Source organism: Scyliorhinus torazame, chromosome 4 (genome assembly GCF_047496885.1).
Source record: "Scyliorhinus torazame isolate Kashiwa2021f chromosome 4, sScyTor2.1, whole genome shotgun sequence".
NCBI lineage: Eukaryota > Metazoa > Chordata > Chondrichthyes > Carcharhiniformes > Scyliorhinidae > Scyliorhinus > Scyliorhinus torazame.
The window spans coordinates 209641705-209665706 of NC_092710.1; the positions used below are offsets into that span (position 1 = coordinate 209641705).

At 47.9% G+C, this 24002-nt stretch overlaps 1 protein-coding gene across 6 annotated transcripts in view; it reads right to left on the bottom strand.

The window, feature by feature from the left end:
- The window catches only part of lama2 (laminin, alpha 2), a 747099-nt gene that overhangs the window by 344711 nt on the left and 378386 nt on the right, over positions 1–24002 (bottom strand). For all 6 annotated transcript variants that reach the window (XM_072499223.1, XM_072499224.1, XM_072499222.1 and 3 more), the window contains exons 14-15: positions 14657–14868; positions 2268–2379 (exon numbers count right to left, since the gene is read on the bottom strand). In XM_072499223.1, coding sequence (XP_072355324.1) covers positions 2268–2379; positions 14657–14868 — 324 coding nt within the window. The remainder of the gene's footprint in view (positions 1–2267; positions 2380–14656; positions 14869–24002) is intronic.

Genomic DNA, 24002 nt, shown 5'->3' on the forward strand with positions numbered 1-24002 from the left:
AAAGAAAAATCCCTGGGAATCAAAATTCTCATGTTCCTCCAGAGAGCCTCGTCATTCGCCATATTCCCCAAAAGTTTCAGTTTGTCTTTCAAGGTTACAAACATGTTTAATTTTCTGTGGCCTCGTGTAACTTCGTTCTGCCATAGATCATAGAATTTACAGTGCAGAAGGAGGCCATTCGGCCCATCGAGTCTGCACCGGCTCTTGGAAAGAGCACCCTACCCAAGGTCCACACCTCCACCCTATCCCCATAACCCAGTAACCCCACCCAACACTAAGGCCAATTTTGGACATTAAGGGCAATTTATCATGGCCAATCCACCTAACCCGCACATCTTTGGACTGTGGGAGGAAACCGGAGCACCCGGAGGAAACCCACGCACACATAGGGAGGATGTGCAGACTCCGCACAGACAGTGACCCAAGCCGGAATCGAACCTGGTACCCTGGAGCTGTGAAGCAATTGTGCTATCCACAATGCTACCGTGCTGCCCATCTATGCAATCTACACAGCCTCCAAGTACAGGGTGGATGAAATTTAATGCGGACAAGTGCAAAGTACAGTTCTAGGCAAGGTAAAATAAGAAACATATGGATTACATGAATGATGTTGAGACAACTCAAAATGAAGCTATAGTAATGCCAGCTTAAAATTAAGTATAGTCTAAGGAGAGTACACTTCTGATCAATGGAGGGCAGCAAAGAAGCAAAAGAACTTCAATTTGTGTAACATCTGCCACATCCACCGGACATCCGAAAGCACACATAGGTAGTACAGCATTGCAAATAATGTCTTGTCATGTGAAGCTGTCATGGCCAGCATTCTATGATTTACTGTTGCGCCTGTGAGTGTCCATACCAAGGAACTGGAAGAACTCAATGTATAACCCCCTTTCGTTAAACTCAAGAATCTGGACCTCATAGGGTCTGTCAACAAATATACTTTGTAACTCAGCAGCAGTATCTCATGGAACCAATTAACATTGTGTCAAACAGAGAATACAGTTTGGGAGCATTCTGGAGACATGCAAGACCCACAGCGAGGCCGCATGAGTTACTGACTGACCTGGAACAATAACAACTTGCATTTAGACAGTTGCTCTTATATCGTAAAATGTCCCAAGACTCTTAGGTGGAGGGAATTATAAGAATTGGCAAGTCATGTTGCAGCTGTATAGAACCTTAGTTAGGCCACACTTGGAGTATAGTGTTCAATTCTGGTCGCCACACTACCAGAAGGATGTGGAGGCTTTAGGGAGGGTGCAGAAGAGATTTACCAGAATGTTGCCTGGTATGGAGGGCATTAGCTATGAGGAGCGGTTGAATAAACTCGGTTTGTTCTCACTGGAACGAAGGAGGTTGAGGGGAGACCTGATAGAGGTCGACAAAATTATGAGGGGCATAGACAGAGTGGATAGTCAGAGGCTTTTCCCCAGGGTAGAGGGGTCAATTACTAGGGGGCATAGGTTTAAGGTGAGAGGGGCAAGGTTTAGAGTAGATGTACGAGGCAAGTTTTTTACGCAGAGGGTAGTGGGTGCCTGGAACTCGCTACCGGAGGAGGTGGTGGAAGCAGGGACGATAGTGACATTTAAGGGGCATCTTGACAAATACAGGAATAGGATGGGAATAGAGGGATACGGACCCAGGAAGTGTAGAAGATTGTAGTTTAGTCGGGCAGCATGGTCGGCACGGGCTTGGAGGGCCGAAGGGCCTGTTCCTGTGCTGTACATTTCTTTGTTCTTTGTTCTTTGAGAGAATTCCGAACCTAGGGCCTCGGGCAGCTGAAGGCACAGCGCTGAGAGTGGATGTACAAGAGCCCAGAACTGGATAAGTGCAGACATATTGGAGGGTTGTGGGGCCGGAGGAGATCACAAGATAGGGAAGCTTGAGGCCAAGAAAAGATTTGAAAATAAGGATGAAAATTTTAAAATTAAAAAATTGTCAGACCACCAGGTCATAACGGGAGTAAGTAGTGGTGGTGGTGGTGGGGTGGGGGGCTGGAGGGGGGGGGGGGGGGGGGGGGAAGCAGAGGCAACACAGAATTTGGGGATTCTTCTGCACACTGTAGTCAACAAGAATTTGGGCGTGGAGGTAAAAAGGCCTTGAAGGTTTTTTCATCTATTTAATTCATCCTTGCTGATGGATGTTGGACGTTCTGAACTGATTTAGCTGCTTATCATTTTGCCATATTGATGATAAAGGATGAGACTTTGGAGATTTGAGAAATTTACTGACAGCAAAATCTTGACTGTGCACTTGTTACTTACTTCACAAGATGTGCCAGCGTACTCAGGGGGGCAGAGACAAATCTCAACGCTTGTAGCTGTATGTTGGCCTAATGAATTTGGATCAGCCGTCTGGAGTACAACAGAGCTCAACCTGTTCAGGCAAAGACAGAACAAAAATATATCCTCTTCATAAAACATAATTAAATTTAAATCCATTCGAATAATCACAGAAGAGAAGCTCTAATTACATTTCTGCCCAGTGGATTTGTCGTGAGTTAATTGTCATGAAACAGTTCAGAAACTGGGTCTTCCAGCGACTTCTGTTTTAATTAGAAATAGTGGCATTTTCAGAAGTGGCATTTGCTGAGAACATACACTGTTGCTGTCAGTGTAACTGATCCATACCAAGCTTATGGAATCATATGGATGAGACTATTCAGCCTGTTACGCCTTTATTTGTTCTTTGAAAGAGCAATTGTGCTTCGTGCCATCATGGCCTTCCCCTACTTTTCACACCGTAAGTTACTTATCTTCAAATACCTCTCCCAACTCCTCTTTAAAATTGTCTCAAAATGATCCAAATATGTTAAGATCTTTCAAAGCATCACTGCTGTATGAATGCAATATTATTTCATGGAACACTGCAGCTCTATTCTCACAATTTTTATTTTCAGGTGAAAGTAATTAAAATAAATTTAATTTTCAGTTAACAATTCATGCAGAGCACAGACACCAGGGGCGAAATTCTCCTACCCGCCCCGCCACATTTCTGCCCCGACCGGCCGGCGGGCGTCTCCGTAACACCGGCCGGTCAATGGGGTTTCCCATTGTGGGGCAGCCCCACGCCGTCGGGAAACACCCGGGCACCGGCAAAACGGAGACTCCCGCCGGCGGAGAATGACGCCCCAGGTCTAATTGCATAGCGCTTGAAGTGGAAAATCTAATGAAATTTGTCTAACTAATAAAATGAACACCAATTTATATAGCACCTCTCACATCCTCAGGAAATCCAAAAGCGACTCACAACTAATGAATGAAATGGGTAAAATTGGGGAAGTGGGCAGGACAACAGTGAAAAGAATTTTTTAAAAAGAAAATGGGTGAGATTCTCTGTTTGGGAGGCTATGTTCTCCCTCGGGAGGTCAATTGCATGTGATTTGCACTCCCAGACCAGGAAGCGGTTCACTATCCTTCGCCATGCAAGGGATGAGGGAATCCTGTTACCAGGCTGCCATTTTGAGCAGGCGGCCAGTTAGCGAGGTCCCTGGGTTGCAAATTACCCCCCCCCCCCCCGCCCGCATAGTATATCAGCCCCCCACCCCCACAGATTTTCTGGGCCCCCTCACCTTCCCTCAAGTGCGGGGTGTGACCCGACCCAACCCCCCCCCCCAACGACTCCTTAATTAGGAGGGCCTCCCCCACAGAGAACTCCTAAATAGTGAGACCCCCCACAGAGACCCCCTAGGAGTTAATTGCTGTCAATTTCCAGCTGAGCACTTTAAAATCATACAAGCATGAAGAGGATTGGAATGCACTTAACTCTCTTTGAAATGGTTGACGTTTATAAACATTGTGGTGAGAGCACTTCAAAGTTACTCAACCATGAAGGAAGATGAATGAAGCAAGGCTCACAGCTGTGTGTACGTGTGGAGGCTGTCAATCAGCCCAGTAAGGGAAATTATTGAATGGCCTGCAGCTCAAGGATCTGAAAGGTATAAACACAGGCCATTGCTTTCTCTTTCCAGGAATTGACACGTGGCCGTCCTCTGTCTGAGCGAGCAGGTAAGTGCTGCAACACTAATTTTTTCACTGCCTTTGTCTGGACTGCTCTCTAGCTTCCTGCCAGCAACCTCTTTTCTGCGGGGGCTTCCTGACAGAGGTCTCTATTCTGGGGGTCTGTGAGGGATCTCCCTATTTAGGGGGTCTCTGTGGAGGTCTCCCTAATTAGGAGGGTCTCTTTATCTAGGGAGTCTCAGCTGGAATTGTAGGTGTTCTGTTGGGGTGGAGTGGCCATGTCTTGCATTTTGAGGGTGGAGACTGGCCCTCAGATAGACATTCACATAGACAACCTTGGCCAACAGCAAGGTCCACCACATCAGGCCCTCGCTGGGAAATACTTATAGTGATTCCCGGCCATGCAATTCCCGGCACAGATGATGCCCGGCCTGCATCCTCCCGCTGGCCCATGGGTGCAAACCATGACCAGGCCGTCAGCGGGGGGGGGGGGGGGGGGGCAGCGCCAATCCCATTTTTTCCCCCAAAACATGATTCTCCGCTGCATTGGGAACCCCACTACCAGTGGTGGGTTGCGGAGAATTTCACCCAATGTAAAGTCCTGCATATTACATAGAACATAGTACAAAGAGTGCAGAAAGAGGCCAATCAGCTCATCCCGTCAGCACTGACCCACTTCCACCCTATCCCCCTAACCCAATAACCCCTCCTAACCTTTTTGGACACTAAGGGGCAATTTATCATGGCCAATCCGCCTAACCTGCACATCTTTGGGCTGTGGGAGGAAACCGGAGCACCCAGAGGAAACCCACTCAGACACAGGGAGAACGTGCAGACTCCACACAGACAGTGACCCAACGGGGAATCGAACCTGGGATCCTGGCGCTGTGGAGCCACAGTGCTAACTACTATGCTACAATGCTGTCCTTATCAGAGTATTATTAGGTTGAGGGAGTCTCAGGCATGAAGGCAAATTAGGATCATATCATCCTTGTACAACGGTGTCACCTTAATTGGAAAATCAGCAGTCTACAGCAGCCATGCCACTGAAGAAGCTCTCTTGGGCAAGATTGAAAATTAAAAATTTTAAGAGTCATTGAAAAATGACACCCTGAAATGTCGATCCCTACAACACAGCCTCCGGACCCCCAATGCCCCAACTTATCTGTTGGGGCATCCTTGATTCCCCCACTGCATCCCACCTCATAAGGGCAGGGTAATCCTGGGCCTGATCGCAATGCGAGCAAAATGCCACCTTGGTTCTACCAGCCTGGCAGTGCTGACTGGATACTCTGGCAGTGCCAGGGTGGCATCCAGGTAGCACTACCAGAGTGCCAATCTGGCAGTATCAAGGTGCCTGGGTGGCATCAACAGTGCCAGGGTGCCACCCTGCCCAGAGGCCAACCACCTGGGGTCTCCGATCACCTGGGAAACCCACCCCCAGTGCCATTCTGTCTGGTCCCCACCTATGGACATCAGTGCTAAACGGCACCTGGTTGGGGTCTCCTCGGCGAGCTTGGTTAACTCTGGCGGAGACACATCTAACTACACACATAAATGCAAATTTAGGTAGCCCATTATGGGTGGGATCCAGATCGTGATGTCTCACAAGATTCCGTTAGATCTCGTGAGGCATGGCAAGCAGGATAAATCCCACGAGTGGCATCTTGCAAGATTTACCGCCCAGGTCGCAACCTGAGTCGTTAGATCACGCCGAAAACCTCTCACCATCTATTAAAAATCTCCATTTCACTGAAAAGAATAATATATTCTGACATGTTAAAAATGTATTCTGACATGTTAAGAATAAGTTGTAATATTTGCAATTCTATTAATTTGTGAATAAATCCGAATCTATATCAAAGAGACAATTTGTTATTCCAACTTCTTCAACTGGCATACATTCTCAAATGAATGGAACACTAACTGTGCTGATTTCAATTTAAACCAGAGTGCCAGCCAATCAATGTAAGTGTGTAGGTGGTTAGATCATTTTCATGTAAAGATGTTTTTCTGTGTCAAAACCAGGATGAAATGGAATGGAACCTTGGGCAAAATTCTCCGGTATCGGCACGATGTCCGTCGACCGGCGCCAGAAACGGCGCAAATCAGTCGGGCATCACACCGCCCCAAAGGTGCAGAATCCTCCGCATCTTGGGGGGCCGAGCCCTAACGTTGAGGGGCTAGGCCCGCGCCGGACTGATTTCCGCCCCGCCAGCTGGCACGGAAATGGCATTGCCGGGCGGCACATGCGCAGGAGCGTTAGCGGCCGCTCACGGCATCCCCGCACATGCGCTGTGGAGGGAGTCTCTTCCGCATCCGCCATGGTGGAGACCGTGGCGAAGGCGGAAGGAAAAGAGTGCCCCACGGCACAGGCCCGCCTGCGGATCGGTGGGCCCCGATCGCGGGCCAGGCCACCGTGGGGGCACCCCCCGGGGCCAGATCGCTCCGCGCCCCCCCAGGACCCCGGAGCCCGCCTGCGCCGCCTTGTCCTGCCGGTAAGGTAGGTGGTTTAATCCACGCCGGCGGGACAGGCATTCTAGCAGCGGGACTACGGCGGGGGAGGGCCCGCCAACCGGCGCGCGCGATTCCCGCCCCCTCCGAATCTCCGTGCCGCAGAATTCTGCAACCTGCGGGGGCGGGATTCACACCAGCCCCCGGCGATTCTCCGACCCGGCGGGGGGTCGGAGAATCTCGCCCCAGTTCTTTAAAAATTCAATCAAACCTATTTAAATCGCAGTAACAAAATATGACAGCACAAGCTGACATGATATTCTGTAACATTTTTCATTGCATTATAGTGCTTTCCCCTTTGGAAAAGCACTGAAATGCATGTGAAGATATGTACAAATCTGGTAAATGTAAGGGTCAACTTACTTTTCATGGATAGATCTCCATGATGAATCACTGCATTAAAAACGCATATGTATCACAATGAAGCACTTAACACTGATATTTGAAAGCTTGAAAACACTTTCTACCTACCTTTAAGGATGTCCCTGGCTCATCATCAGCCGTTCCATTTTCTTCACAAACTATCAAACCTGCTGTGCTTTCGATGGACTTTTAAAACCCCAAAGCACAATGTTAATAGGGTGTGCAGGAAGAAATCCAATTTTCAGTCCATTTTTAAAATGGAGAACCTGACCTCAGTGAGGGTGTGTGTATGCTAGGCATTCCTGATTTTCAAAAAAGCCAGAGGAAAATAGCACGGGACCGAGAATGCAGAGGAAAACCGGATTTCCTCCAAAGAAAAACCCAAGTGCAGCCATTTCTGCACTGAAACACACCTTTCTGCACCCAGATGAAAATTCAGTACCAGCTATCGAAAATATTTTTATGCAGCATTTTTAGTTCCTGCAACATTGTCAAGGCAAAAGATTTCCTGTGGAATTTCTAAGTTTGCAATCAAGTGTGTTGAAGTAATTGACCCCTTGACAAGATTTGTTCATGAATCGATTGTCTATTTTGTTAGCAAAATGGAAACTTTAAAGTCAGAGCTGTAGTCATCTGTACATCTGTACATACATCTGCACATACACCAGGGACTGCAGACAGATGTAACAGCCACAGCATCACTAGAGGGCATCAGAGACGGATATAAAGGGTCCAGCCCAAGGTAGGCTCCGCCTCTTTCAGAAGCACAGGGCTAGTGAGCAGCAGAACACAGAGACAGCTCAGCATAGGCAGCTTACCTTAGCTTCACTGGTCATACCTCTTGACTGTATTATATCTAGTTAAGCTCTGGAAACAGAACAAACCCATTGAATGAAGTATTTGTGTTAACTGGAAATCTACAATCTTTATTCAGATGTAGAGAATAACATATGATACCAGGAGTGATTTCAGAAAGCGAGCTAGACACCAGCAAGAGAAGAAAAACTTAAACCGGATATTCGACTGTGTGGAAGACTTCGCAGCAAATGGATCCTCGACGACTAACTGATCCGATGGAACTTGTTGGAACTCCATGGCAGCTGGAAACAGTTGGTAATTTAAGTTATAACTGGGAAATGTTTGAACAGCTGTTCAAAATATTTATTACAGCTAATGATTTAAGCACTGCCTCTGACGCAACAAAAATAGCCTTACTACTCTCAACAGGAGGGCATGAAGCTAGAGAAATCTATAATTGCTTTAATTACTTAGAAGGTGAGGACAACACCAAATTAGAAGTTATACTCAAAAAATTTGATGAACACTGTAAGAGTCACTCTGGTGAGATGCTGGAAAGATTTAACTCTTGTCAGAGAAACGGAGGGCCCATCTCTGATTTTATTACAAATCTCAAGCTAATTCCACAAGGCTGTGATTATGCTAATTTCAGAGACACTGTGATAATGCATCAATTAATTTCTGGACTATCTGATAAAGATTTGAGGGAAGAACTTTCACAAAATAGAAATCGCTATACAAAAATGCCTTGCTTATGAACAAAAACAAAATCAATACTTTGTGTCTCTACCAACACAGAATCATCATTTAGAAAACAAAATTGGTAAAAATGACGCGAACATTCACCACGAGGCAGTGGCAGGATTGAATCGGAGGAAGAAGGAGGTTCTGAGCGGCAGCCATCTTGAGAAATGAGCCGCACATGCGCAGTTGCGAAAAGAGCGCACAGTACAGGAAACTCGGAGTGCGCATGGACAATCGAATCCTACGCATGATGTCACGAGCGTCATGACGTCAGAGGACCAAGACCACGCCCACTTAAAAGGGAAATGCACGAAAATGAACAAAAAGAAATTTAAAGCTGCAAAACCCAATTTTCTTGCCTCAAAAGACAGAACAATGTCCGAACTTACACCAGCAGTTGAAAATAACTTTCACAACACCCTGGAACAAGCAGTTAGCACCGCCCTAGAAGATGATATGGTCCTTTCCTTTTAGACTACGACTCAGACGAAGATTTCATCTTGGGAGATGGCTACTCCAGTACCAAATCCGAATTGCAACTAGAGGTGTTGTACCGTGAAGACCCCGACGATGAGTTCTTCAGATTGGGAAATCTTCAGCCCAGCATATATGACATCCCGACTCATGAGTGCAGGATTATGCTGCGGCCTGACGCCAAGAAACAGAGAGTGGTCCACGCACCATGAAGGGTCCCAGCCTCCACACAAGAAGATGATTTGTTCATTGAACATGAAGAGAACGATCACAACTCCGAAACAAAAAGCGATGATTTGTCTATCGAACAATACACACAATACTACTCAGACATGGCTGAGTTATTCGGAGATCCTGATCACAGCATCAGCAACACGGTTGAAAAGCTCAATACGACTCTTCTCATGGTAGATGAATCCAATACCATGGTGCCATGGCAGATCATCGATACATGGGATGACAGCAATACCCAAGACGAAAACAGCGCCACACAGAGAGCACAGAATGACTCCGTTGAGAGAGCACAGATCAACTCTACAGTGAGAACACTGCACGACTCCACAAAGAGAGCGATGACAGACTCTACAGAGAGAACGATGAAGGACTCCACAGAGAGAGCGAAGACAAACTCCACAGAGAGAGCGATGAAGGACTCCACAGAGAGAGCAACACAAGCCTCCACAAAGAGAGTGACGCAAGCCTCCAGACAGCTCGGTGACAGACTCAAAAATGGAAGCAAGCAAACACTCCATAGCGAACGCCATGCATGTACAAGACCATGAAGATCTATCAAGCTTATTTGAGCCACCAGAAGAAGACACTGAATGTCTACCCACTGTATGTGAGACAAGTGATGAAGAAATCACAATTCCCATTCAGGATGTGCAGAATCACAGCGAGACTGACATATCTCAGCTCATCTGCACAGAAGCACTCAATAATCAGACGACGGCCACCCATGAGTCCAGAGAGACCATGTTAATTGAAATCTTGAAGATTTTGACTCCAGAAGAGGAGCACCAAGAGTCCAGAGAGACCACATCAATAGAAATCCTGAAGATTTTGACTCCAGAAGAGGAGCACCAAGAGTCCAGAGAGACCACATCAATAGAAATCCTGAAGATTTTGACTCCAGAATAGGAGCACCAAGAGTCCAGAGAGACCACGTCAATAGAAATCCTGAAGATTTTGACTCCAGAAAAGCACCACAAGCCACAACAAAATGAAATCGTGAAGATGCTGACTCCAGGGGCGTCATTCTCCGACCCCCCGCCGGGTCGGAGAATGGCCGTTGGCCGCCGTGAATCCCGCCCCCGCCCCCGCCGAAGTCTCCGGTACCGGAGATTGGGCGGGGGCGGGAATCGGGCCGCGCCGGTTGGCGGGACCCCCCGCTCAATTCTCCGGCCCGGATGGGCCGAAGTCCCGCCCAGAAATTGCCTGTCCCGCCGGCGTAAATCAAAGCTGGTATTTACCGGCGGGACCAGGCGGCGTGGGTGGGCTCCGGGGTCCTGGGGGGGGGGGGGGGCGCGGGGCGATCTGACCCCGGGGGGTGCCCCCCAAGGTGGCCTGGCCTGCGATCGGGGCCCACCGATCCGCGGGCGGGCCTGTGCCGTGGGGGCACTCTTTCCCTTCCGCCTCCGCCACGGTCTCCACCAGGGCGGAGGAGGAAGTGACTCTCCCCACCGCGCATGTGCGGGAAACTGTCATTGGCCGCTTACGCTCCCGCGCATGCGCCGCATTTCCGCGCCAGCTGGCGGGGCAACAAACGCCATTTCCGGCAGCTGGTGGGGCAACAAACGCCATTTCCGCCAGCTGGCGGGGCGGAAATCCCTCCGGCGTCGGCCTAGCCCCTCAATGTTGGGGCTCGGCCCCCAAAGATGTGGAGCATTCCGCACCTTTGGGCCGGTGCGATGCCCGTCTGTTTGGCGCCAGTCGGCGGACATCGTGCCGTTGGGGGAGAATTTCGCCCCAGAAAAGGAGCACAAAGAGATCAGAGATGATTCAAATGAACCTGAAATGACTCCAAAAGAGGAGCACCAAGAACTCAATGATGATTCAAGTGTACCAGAAGTGACTCTAGAAGAGGAGTACCAAGTAAGCAAAGAAGAGGAATCAAATCCACCACAAATGACTGATGTCACCAACATCAATGCAACATCAGATCATTCTCACAATTCTCAAGAAGAAACGCTCAATGTAGCAGATACCACAAAGGACACCGACGCCAATAACTGTGACAATGACTCAAATCATCCACATGGCACACTCATTGAGCGCAACAAGAACAACAAAAACCGCAAGAAGCACAGCAGAAACAAGAACAACAAAACCAACATCAGCGCAACAAGAACGACAAAAGCAACAAGAAGCATCTCAGAAACAACAAGCGGGACAAGAAAAAGAAGAAGAATAAAAGCGAAAACAACGAAAACAGAATCAACAAGCGCGACAAACAGAACAAGAACGACAACAACAAGAACGCCAACAAAAACAACAAAGACAGAAACGACAGAAAGAACAACAATGAAACAACGACCTGTACAACATGGTACAACTCTGCACGTAAAGGACAATGCCACAGCACACTGCGAAACAATGACAAGACTACAAACATGCCATGGCATGATAAAGAATCTCACGAATTCACATCTGCTCCAGAACAAATAAGCAAAACAGCTTTCACGAACAATGACATACAGAATCAATACCACAAACACAGGAAAGAGTCGAGGTCAGACAACGGTGCGACACAGAATCGCTACCCGCAATCAAATGGAACAGGGGAAAAAGGTGTCCACATAATTAAACGACTCGTCAGCAAAGCAGCCGAGTCACGTTCCGACATCAACCCAGCTCTGTTATCATACCGAGCAACCCCATTGAGCTCAGGGCGAAATTCTCCGGAAACGGCGCGATGTCCGCCGACTGGCGCTCCGCATCTTTGGGGGCCGAGCCCCAACCTTGAGGGGCGAGGTCGGCGCCGGATGAATTTCCGCCCCGCCAGCTGGCAGAAAAGGCCTTTGGTGCCCCGCCAGCTGGCGCGGAAATGACATCTCCGGGCGGCGCATGTGCGGGAACGTCAGCGGCCGCTGACAGCATTCCCGCGCATGTGCAGTGGAGGGAGTCTCTTCCACCTCCGCCATGGTGGAGACCGTGGCGGAGGCGGAAGGGAAAGAATGCCCCCAAGGCACAGCCCCGCCCGCGGATCGGTGAGCCCCGATCGCGGGACAGGCCACCGTGGGGGCACTCCCCGGGGCCAGATTGCCCCGCGCCCACCCCCAGGACCCCGGAGCCCGCCCGCGCCACCTTGTCCCGCCGGTAGGGTAGGTGGATTAATTTACGCCGGCGGGACAGGCATTTTAGCTGCGGGACTTCGGCCCATCCGGGCCGGAGAATCAAGCGGGGGGGGCCCGCCAACCGGCGCGGCGCGATTCCCGCCCCCGCCGAATCTCTGGTGCCAGAGACTTCGGCAAACGGTGGGGGCGGGATTCACGCCAGCCCCCGGCAATTCTCCGACCCGGCGGGGGATCGGAGAATCTCGCCCATGGACTGTCGCCAGCGGCAATGCTCTTTGGCCCAGAGACATCCGGACAACCCTACCGGCAAAGCAATTCCGAGACCCCGGCAACACACCGGTTCTCGATGACAGGCGGGCACTATGCTCCAAACAAAACTATACTACGATCAACATGCGATCCCACTCAAGCCACTGACAATAGGTGACACCATCAGAATCAGGGACCCAGAAGGCGGATGGTCTGAGTCAGCCACGGTGATCAGGCAGGAGGCACGGCGGTCCTACATTGTCAAATTGTCTGCGGGAGTACTTTTTCGCCGTAACCGCCGGGATCTATTAGAGATTCGACCTACAATGCCAGTATTTCCCACACTGCACATGACCGAGTCCATTTGTCCACAGGACATTCCTCGCCACACTACGCCTGACAGTACTCTTGATGACATCAAACCATTATCCCTACTACCACCGTTAAGACGCTCCAGCAGAAACCATAAGGCACCCGACCGGCTAGATTTGTAACGACACTTCAACACACGCTCAAGACGAATATGGACATTTATCACGATGGACTCACAACACAGTTAATTGTTTCTGTGTCACTTTTATCATTTTCACAGTGTGCAGATTTGCATATTCTCACCATTTGTCATGTACAGTTTTCTTGAGGCCAGTCTAGAAAACATGTCCAATAAAAGGGGGGGGGATGTAGTGATCTGTACATCTGTACATACATCTGCACATACACCAGGGACTGCAGACAGATGCAACAGCCACAGCATCACTTGAGGGCATCAGAGACGGGTATAAAGGGTCCAGCCCAAAGTAGGATCCACAGGGCTAGTGAGCAGCAGCACACAGAGACAGCTCAGCATAGGCAGTTTACCTTAGCTTCACTGGTCATACCTCTTGACTATTATATCTAGTTAAGCTCTGGAAACAGAACAAACTCATTGAATAAAGTATTTGTGTTAACTGGAAGTTTACAATCTTTATTCAGACTTAGAGAATAACATAAGAGCTGCCTCCCTTTGGTGGTGTCAGTTACAGAGAACGTTCATGCATCCTGGAGCAGTTTCGCTGTCAATTGTAGGAATGGAGGCGCATTACTTTGAACCAGCCTGAGGGTTGTTTTTAAACTATGAACACAGGAATCCACACTACATCTGGGAAAACCGTATTACAGCCTGTAGCATAATGACTTCACAACTGTCCACTGTGAACACCCAACCCCCATTGTTTATAATGGAGGCACTTTGGGACACTCCCTGCATTTGACATCATCAGGTTGAGGTTAGTTTGTATCGGGGAAGACCCTAATTTGAGATTCATCGTTTCAACAGGCAAATTACAGAAACATCTGAAATACATACTTGTTTATGAAAAGCAGTAAGAGTTTAATTAACAAACTCTCTCTAGACTTTCTCTTTCTTTTTAAATAAATCACCAACTCTGAAATGCATGACTAAGAGTGTACCAGCACAGCATGGTTAGTTATTTACTTCAGTCAAGTTTCTTCAATGTAACTCAAAAATAATGGCAAATTAACTGTCGCACATTTCACAGCACTCCTCCTTGTGGCACAAGCAAATCATATATGACTTCTTCATAAGTGGATTCATCAGTGGAAAATGTGATTCTTTCAGCCAATAACTGTAGAAAATTAATATTGTGCTTCTATTTGTAATGGGCAAGTAAAAAAATCAAAAACAAAGCAACTCATCTGTCATTTCAATTTTGGTAAACTATCTCCTGAAAGTTTGCAAATGAATAATAGGAAACGGTATGATGGGCTGTCCGTTATGGATGTTATTGGGTTCAGCATATCACAATCCATACATATGCTTACAACCACACAAGGAGCGGAGTTGAAGAAAATTATGCTATTTTCTTTTCGTACACGAGACCAGTAGCTTGTCACAGGGAGAATCCCCTCTTACCTGTATTCTGCAGGATATTTAAGGGTGAGATTTTCCAGCCCTGCCTGTTGCCAGGATCGTCTGATTGCCCCAAAAGACAGTGATCTTTTGGCTGGACCACTGCAAGTCCTCCAACAGGGCTGGAAAATGCCAGCCCAAATATAGAGCAAACAGCAATGGTTAACTAAACAATTCTCATTGGTAGTCAATCTTCGCTCTTTCTATATCCATGCCAGCATAAAATTCAATTATTAAATGTTTCAGTTAATAGACCCAAGTACAACAAGGTGGCTGAGGTCTTGAATTTCAATAAACATATTTTATTTTCTGTAAATGCAAAGAAAATCTACTACAATAATTTTTACCTATAGATGGCAGTCTGGTCGTAGCTATAGGTGGCCCTTATTAAAAGACGTGTCATGTTTGCCAAAACAGTCATGAAGTCCTTCCTGCTTACGGGTGACAGTGTGGGATGTATCACAAAGTTCTCTGGTCGTAAAACTATCATTTTGGTTTGCTTTGACAATGGATCAAGCTCAATTCCTTCAACACCATTAGTTATGAGGATGCCATTACCCTAACAAACAAAGAGAAAGACAAGAGTTAGCATATCACAAAATCTGCCAGAAAATGTTGCCCTAATCCAATTCTTTGCTTGAAATATTTTTGCTATTGACCTGAAAGGTATATATTATGCCTGGCTTGGTAATCCAGCAAAACCTCCCTTGATAACAGAACACCAACTCGTATTTATCGAGCAACTTTAATCCAGAAAAATGTCCCATGATGCTTCACCAACAAGTGACTATTTAGAAGGTAGTTCATCATAGTGTGTGTTTTCAGGAGGCGTTAAAGGGGAGGAGGTGGAAATTAAGAGGTGGAGGGGCTTGGGTGGGAATTCCATGGTGTGAAGCTGAGAAGGGACAGTCTGAAGGGAAGGGTGGATATTGTCATGTGAGTATCTCTTTAAGAAAGGTTTAGTCTCTCATCAAGTGATTTGTAGCACATTGGGCTGCGGCTGTCAGGCGTCAGGTGAGAGGGTTTTTTTAAGGTTTCAGTTGCAATTTGACTGCTATGGACTGTAGAAGGAGAAATAAACGTTTTTCCCTGTTTTCATTTTAAAAGCTATTCCAGTAAAAAGCCCATTGGTTCTGGCTAACGGCCTTGGTAACTTTAAAGATATAGTTGATTTCCAGAAGGAGTCCGAATCTGCTGGCCAGTCCCATTCAAGTGAGAATACAGTGTGCTGGGCCGCACCCTTGCAAAGGGGCTTTGGTTTATGTGTTATACATAGATTACTGTAGCTGTGTCTTTTATGTTTGTAATTGATAAAAATTCTTGCTGTGTTTATATGTTAACTACATTCTTAGAATAAACCCAGTTTTGATTAAAATGTCTAGGAAGTCTGATGAATCACATCTGCAGTGAAGGCTTTTGTGCTCATCCTAGCCAAATTCAACAGAAAGGTTGTAGGTCAGGTGAACTTCATAATACACTTTGGAGATTCTAAGCCCTGGCCCATAACAAAATACAAAAGATCAGAGTCAGAGAAACAGAACTCTGGATGGAGGGCTGGAGGTTGCCAAGATATACTGTAGCATGGTCATAGCGGTTCAAATATGAGGATCATAGAAGTTCATAGAAACCCTGCAGTGCCATTTGGCCCATCGTGTCCGAAACGACTTTCTGTCCCCACAACTCCACCTAACCATTGGACACTAAGGCAATTTAGCATGACCACTCCACCTAACCTCCACAGCTTTGGACTGTGGGAGGAAACTGGCGCATCCAGAGAAAACCAACACAAACACAGGGAGAACGTGCAAACTTCACACAGGGCTGGAATTGAACCTGAGTCCCTGGCGCTGTGAGGCAGCAGTGCTAAAATGGGAATGTTAAATCTGAGATGCTGAGGGACCAGGAGATAATGCAGGTCAGCAAGGAGTGTGTACAAGCTAGGATAAAGACAACATAGTTTGAGGTGGGTTGTGTCATAATATCCACTCATGTATATAATGAGATACAGACAGACAGTGACTGACACACAGAATAACCAATAAGCACACAGGACATAAAACAACCAATCACCAGACAGGACACTGCAGAGGACACCACCATTATAAAACACACGAGGCATCAAGACTCTGCCTCTTCTCATTGGATACAGCTACAGAGATAGTCAGGGTGCACAGTGCAGTGAGCACCGTCTCCATATGGCAGAGAGCCAGTCTGGTCAAGCCAGACAGAGGTTATCAGTTTAGATTAATAGAGTGTTAACCCACAGCAGATTATGTACAGCAATCGGCAGGTTCAATAAAACAGTGTTGGACCATCTCCTGTGTCGGAAGCCTGTTTCTCGTCTTACTGCATCCAGTTGCAGTCAGTGTTAAACCAACTCATATAACACATCATGGTACCAGGAAACTATTAATTCTAACGTACCTACCTCGAGTGAATCTGGATATACAATGGGAAGTTGAACCCACATTGTCCACACTCAGCTTATCCATCCTGGTTGAGCTGCTTTCCCAAAGCCTGGCAATCATGCAACCCCATCATCCTTCTGGACAAATTTTCCTGCAATCTGCTCTGATTCCACTCTGAGACTCCGACTATCATGCCATCTGACATCTATTGCATTCAAGGCAAGACTTTGAATTTACTAATTTATTCTGAACCAACAATATATTGGAGTAAACATTCAGTTCTGTCTGGTTGAGCAGTGGGAACTAATTTTATAAAATTCATTCTTGGGTGTAAATATTGTTGATAAAGTCAGCATTATTTCCATCCTCAGTTGGCCTGAGAAGGTAGGGTGAAGAGCACCAACTACGCTGCCTAAAAGGCCTTGATCAAAATCCCAGTTTTATTTCAATGACCAGCTTTATATGTAAAGATGGCACACCACATTCTACATGCAGGAGTTTTATTTTCAAATACTTCTTAAAATATCTACTCTCTTATGATTCCAGTTTGCTGCTGCTTGCATTCAGTTCAGTTTCTGTTTCTCTGAATACATCCACAGGCTTGATTAATGTTACACAGAACAGTGGAGAGGCAACAGACACACATAATCAAAAACAAACAATTGAACAAACATCCTTTCCCCCTTGTAAACTAAACGAGGGAGTTCTTGTGGCACAGTGTGTTGTGCCCCAGAAGGGGCAGACTCCAGACCAAGGATGTTGTGTTTTTAATGTGGCCAAAAAGAGTGCGCATCGACTTGTAAATCATTCCAACATATACCATTTGCAGACAGTAAGCGTGGGATTCTCCGGTCGAGCCCACACGGCGACTGGGAATTCCTGCCCGAAGTCCTGCCCTTTACATGGTCCGCATTCCGCCCGTGGCGATCTTGCAGCAGGCGGGGTGGGAGAATCCAGCCCCTAAGAATGGGAGCGATTCCTGATCAACCAAGTGATGGAAAGAAATTGAAGTCTCTACCCATAACTCTAGGTTACTAACATGCATGTAAAAGTGAACGTTGCCACAATGATTTGGATTCCTTGGGGTGCAGATTGGCTCAGTTGGCTGGGTGGCTAGTGTGCATTAGATTGGTGTCAACAGCATGGGTTCAATCCCTGTTCCAATTGGGGTGGATTGCTCCACACATCTACAGTGGAGATCGTGGCGCTCTGGTTCAGATCTGCCTTTTGGGCAGCCAAATCAAGGAGCTGAAACTAAAGGACCTTATTTTAAATCAAAGCATCAAAAGCAACAAACATACATTGAGTCATTTCTTAAAGAGTTCAGCGTGTCTGTTTTCTCCAGGTACAAAAAGTAGTCTTTGAGATACAAAGGTTCCTGATGACATCACTGAGATCTATGATCTATGAATTGTTGTTCTGTGTCATCAGCTCGATGAGACAGATGATCAACATCGCAGTCGCAAAGGAAATGTCAAACTCTCATGCTCTATTTGCTTTCAAGTTCACGTCCCACTTTGTGTTGGCACCCAACAAATAAAAGTTGATTGTTGCTGGCAGATCTGCTTTTCCGATGTCTTCTGTTCTTGATTGAAATAAATGTTGGTACTAAGCAATTCCTTATTTTGCATTGGCCTTGAGAGAGATGATACGAGTTTGTTGTCACAATTTGGCCTTTGGATGCGAACCCAATCTCCAACTTTAAATTGTGATTCCTTTTGCTCGTTTGCTTGTCAAAGTACACTTTTACTTGACCTTGTGCTTTGCGATTTCTTCTGAATTCGGACTGACACTTTCATTGGATAATGGTTAGGACTCCAGAATGGTTGGCACCGTCACTATGCAAAAGTCACTTCCAACCATAGGTCCTGCCAGTGTCAGGATCAATATGCGCAAAGTATGAATGGATAGTTCAGAGATATTCGCTTCTAAAATACTAATGCTCAGACTGTCCTTTATCGCACTGCTGAATTATTCAATACCACCATTCAATTGTGGATTGTATTGCGATGTCAAATGATGGTGAATTCTGCAGTTTGCAAGAACTCCGTGAACTGACTAAAAACAAACAGTGGTCCATTGTCTGTTGTGATATTCTCTGGCAAACTCCATTTAGTAAACAACTTGTCTGGAATGTCAATGAATGAAATGGTGGTAATGGAATTTGTTGTAACGATTTTTGTTTTTCAAAATATTTTTATTCAAGGATTTGTACACATATACACAAAAATATCCAAGGACCAAAGCATCAACCAGACCAAAAACCACGGGCTGGATTCTCCGCCCCGCCGCGCTATATTTCTGCCCCGACCCACCGGCGGGATTCTCCATTACGCCGGCCGGTCAGTGGGGTTTCCTATTGTGGGTCAGCCCCAAGCCGTCGGGAAAGCCCCGGGCGCCGGCAAAACGGAGCATCCCGCCGGCGGAGAAACCCGCCCCATAAATCTCCGACCCCCGATACCAACACCCCACCATGTCCTGCCTTCCCAATTTCTACCCCCTTATTCCTCCCCCCCAAACCCCCCCCCCCCTCCCCCTGCCTGCTAACCTCTCAACCCTCCTTGAAGAAATTAATGAACGGTTTCCACCTCTGGGTGACGCCTCTGCTGACACCCACAAAGCGAACTTGACCCTCTCCAACCACAAGAATTCTGCTTGGTCTCTCACCCATACCCCTACTTTTGGTGGCTCCGAATCCCGCCAACATAGCAAAATCCGTCTCCGGGCGATCAGGGAAGTAAAGGTCAATGCATCGGCTACCTCTCCCTTCCTGGAGTCCCGGATCTTCTGACACACCGAATGATGCCACCTCCAGATTCAGGGCCACCCCACACCCAGACGCTTGGACATAACAACAGAGAACCCCTGCCAGAACTCTTCAGTTTTGGACATGCCCAAACATGTGGACGTGATTCATGCAACCCCCCCCCCCCCCCCCCCGCCCCCCCTGCATACCGCCCACACCTGTCTTCCAGCTCCGCAAAGAACCGTCTCATCCTTATCATTGTCATGTGAGCTCTATACATCACCTTAAACTGCATGAGGCTCAACCTCGCACACGACGAGGGTGCATTCACCCTCCTCAAGGCCTCTAACCATGTCTCGGCCCGCACTACCCCTCCCAGCTCCTCTTCCCATTTGCGCTTAACCTCCTCCATTGCGGGGCCTCTCTCTCCATCAATTCCTTGTAAATATCCGACAGCCTCCCCTCCCTTAGATTGTCCTCCGATAACAACTTGTCCTGCAACACCAGAGGTGACAGCTCCAGAAAGAACGGCACATCACTCTTACGGAATCTCTCACCTGCAGTTCTCCACGGGCAACTCATACAACTCTTCCAACTCCTCCAGCCCCATGAACTTGCACTCTAAGAACAAATCCCTAAAGTACTCTATCCCCACCTGTCACCAGCCCCAGAAACTTGCATCCAGTCCCGCCGGCACAAATTATGGTTGTCTCATCTCGGCACAATGACATGCCCTCCTGCCCAAAATGCTGCCAACACTGGCTCCATACCCAAAGCACCGTAGAGCTTGCCAACGGCTCTAAGACCAAGGCGAACAGCAACGGGTGGGCACCCCTGGTTCATCCCACAATGTAACCCGAAGTACCACAACCCATCTGGATCATCCGAACTCTCACCACCGGTTGGTCTGTACAACAGCCAAACTCAATCCACAAACCCGTGCTCGAACCTGAACCACCCCAGCAAATAAGCCCACTCCATCCGATCAAAGACCTTCTCCACGTCTATTGCCATCACGTTCTCCCTGTGTCTGCATCGGTTTCCTCCAGGTGCACTGGTTTCCTCCCACAAGTCCAGAAAGACGTGCTGTTAGGTAATTTGGACATTCTGAATTCTCCCTCTGTGTACCCGAAAAGGTGCTGGAATGTGGCGACTAGGGGCTTTTCCCAGTAACTTCATTGCAGTGTTAATGTAAGCCTACATCAGACAACAATAGATTATTATTATGATTATTATTTCTACCTCCTGCCCCTCAGAGGGCATCATAATTACATTAAGCAGCCTGTGCACATTTGTCGACAACTGCCTTCTCTTCACAAATCCCGTCTGGTCCTCCCCTATCATCCTCGGCACACAGTCCTCAATTCGTGATGCCAGAACATAAAGTCTCGTTATACGCGGATGACCTGTTGTTCTACATAGTGGAACATAAAGTCTCGTTATACGCGGATGACCTGTTGTTCTACATAGTGAACCCAATGGCGGGGATGGACGGCATCATGGAAATCCTGAGGGAATTTGGCCGGTTTTCAGGATATAAATTGAACATGGCTAACTAAAAGCGAGTTGTTCGTAATTCAGGCGAGGGGGCAGGAGAGTAGGCTGATGGGATTACCGTTCAGGCTGGTAGGAGAAAGCTTTAGATACTTGAGGATACAGGCGGCACGGGACTGGGGCAGGTTGCATAAACTCAACTTGTCCCGATTGGTGGAACGAGTGAGGGAGGAGGTTCGGAGCTGTGATGCGCTCCCGCTGTCACTAGCGGGGAGGGTGAGACTGTTAAGATGACGATTCTCCCGAGATTCTTCTTCATATTTCAGTGTCTCCCCATTTTCATCCCGAGGTCCTTCTTTAAGAGGCTGAATAAAATTATCCTGGGATTTGTCTGGGTGGGGAAGTCCCCGCGGATGAGGAAGGTGATGCTCAAAAGGAGCAGAGGGGAGTGGGGGCTGGTGTTGCCGAACTTTAGCAACTACTACTGGGCGGCCAACATAGCGATGATAAGGAAATGGATGGTGGGCACAGGGTCGGTCCGGGAGCGGATGGAGGCTGCTTCGTGCAGGCGCACCAGAATGGCAGCCCTGGTAACAGCGCCTCTGCCGCTCCTGCTGGCGCGGTACTCCACCAGCTCGATAGTGGTGGCGGCTTTGCGTATCTGGGGCCAGTGGAGGAGGCATAAAGGGGAAGTGAGAGCATTGGTGTGGACCCCAATCTGCGGCAATCACTGATTTGCCCTGGGGAAGATGGACAGTGGGTATCGACTGTGGCGGAGGGCGGGGATTGTGAGGGTGGGTGATCTGTTCCTCGAAGGGAGCTTTCCGAGCATAAGGAGGAGAAGTTCGGGCTGGAGGAAGGGAATGACTTTAGATACTTACAGGTGTGGGATTTTGTGCGCAGACTGGTGCCGTCCTTCCCACACCTCCCGCCAAAGGGGAGGCAGGACAGGGTAGTTTCTAGGGGAGAGGTAGGTGAGGGTAGAGTCTCAGATATTAACAAAGAACTAATGGGAGCAGAGGATACACAGACTGATGACCTGAAGCTTAAGTGGGAAGAGGAACTTGGGGGGGGGGGGGAAGAGATGGAGGACGGTATTTGGGCAGAAGCTCTAGGTAGAGTAAACACGACCGCAACATACGCCAGGCTCAGTCTGAACCAGTTTAAGGTCGTGCACCAGCCCACATGACGGTGGCCCGGATGAGTAAATTTTTCGGGCTGGAGGACAGGTGCGCCAGATGTGCCGGTGGGCCAGCTAATCACGTGCACATGTTCTGGTCGTGCCCTAGACTCAGGGGGTACTGGCAGGGATTTCCGGACATCATGTCCCGGGTTTTGAAAACTGGGGTGGTAATGAGTCCTGAGGTGGCAATCTTTGGGGTGTCGGAGGACCCGGGAGTCCAGGAGGAGAAGGAGGCCGACGTCTTGACCTTTGCTTCCCTGGTAGCCTGGCGACGAATACTGTTGGCATGGAGGGACTCAAAGCCCCCGAAGACCAAAGCATGGCTATCGGACATAGCGAGCTTTTTCGGTCTAGAAAAGGTTAAGTTCGCCTTGAGAAGTTCATTATCGGGGTTCGTCCGGAGGTGGCAGCCATTCATTGACTTCTTCGTGGACAATTAATCGTCAGCAGGGGGCGGGGGGGGCTAGGGTAGTGTAGGGTAGGGGGTGGTTTAGGCAGATCCTTGCGAGAATGGAGTCATAGTTTTCACTATGCGTTATTTGCTTTTCCTTTTGTATGGTACTATACAATGTCATTGCTTTATATGCCAAAAATACCTCAATAAAATTGTTTATTAAAAAAAAAATTCTCAAATTCTGCTTCCTGGAGTGTTTCTTGAAGTCCTCCAGCTTGTCCCTCAGCATCTTCTGGCTGCTCATCACCATCCCCATCCCCGACCCAGTGAGTTCAGTCAATCCACGTGCTCAACCACCAACTCCTCCACTTTGTGGATCGCCAGGCCTGAGCCTCCTGCCTCTGCTCCACTCGCTTAGTCACCACCCTAACCACTTTGGCCAAATCCTCTAAGACCTCTTTCCCCTGCTACTGGAATTTGCCATTTAAAATCTCCACCAGCTGCTCTGTCGCCCATGTCGCTGTCCACTTGCCTTCTGCCATCTTCACCTGTATCGCACAACAAAAGCTTTCCTGTTCCAGTTGCTCTTTCGTTTATGTGGCACTTCTTGTCTGCTGATGCATACACCATCGTCACCAGAGGAGTATTACTTTCGCTGCGCACTCGTACACCTTTTCCCCTCAAATATCACAACATTCGGGTGTGGAAGGACCGAAAAAATCCACCTTGAGCGGGAGCCACAAATGTGCGACCACTCACTCCATGGCCGCCATTGGAAGTCCATTGTAGCGATTTTTAGCCATATAATGTGCAGATCACGAACAACAAGCAGAGGACAGTGTCATAATATACACCAGTATATCATGGTGCAGACACACACACACACACTGATGGACATGCAGTGGGACCAATCAGCATACACAACACCGCAGCCAATCACCAGTGAGAGCACACGCATTAGAAAGACAGGGGACAGGAGAGTTCCCGCTCATTCTAGTAGCAGCCAGCTCGGAGCACAGAGCTCACAGCCGGCAACACAGACATTCACCATGTGCTGAGTGCATCACCTGGTTAGGACGAGGCAAGGGTCAACAGTTAAAGCTGGTATTGCATTTACCCACAGTTCAAGTATGTTAATATAGTTAACCTTATAATAAAATAGAGTTGCACCAGTTCCAGTGTTGGTGACCTGTTTGTGATCCAGAACACCCAACACATCAGACAGTGTTGGCTAGCAGCTATTTACACTTCGCCCAAATATCTACATCTGAGTTGATGGCATGGTTTTGTTGGCCAAGGGGCCATCTGTAATGGTGCAGGACACAAACAGATTTTGGACTGAGTGTACCCGGTACCCAGTTTCTAATGAACTCTTCCATGCTGCAATCTATTGCTGACCTTCAGACTTTTTCACAGAATCAAATTTATCGAAACAACACCTGAACGTCCTTCACGCACAAGGTGCAAT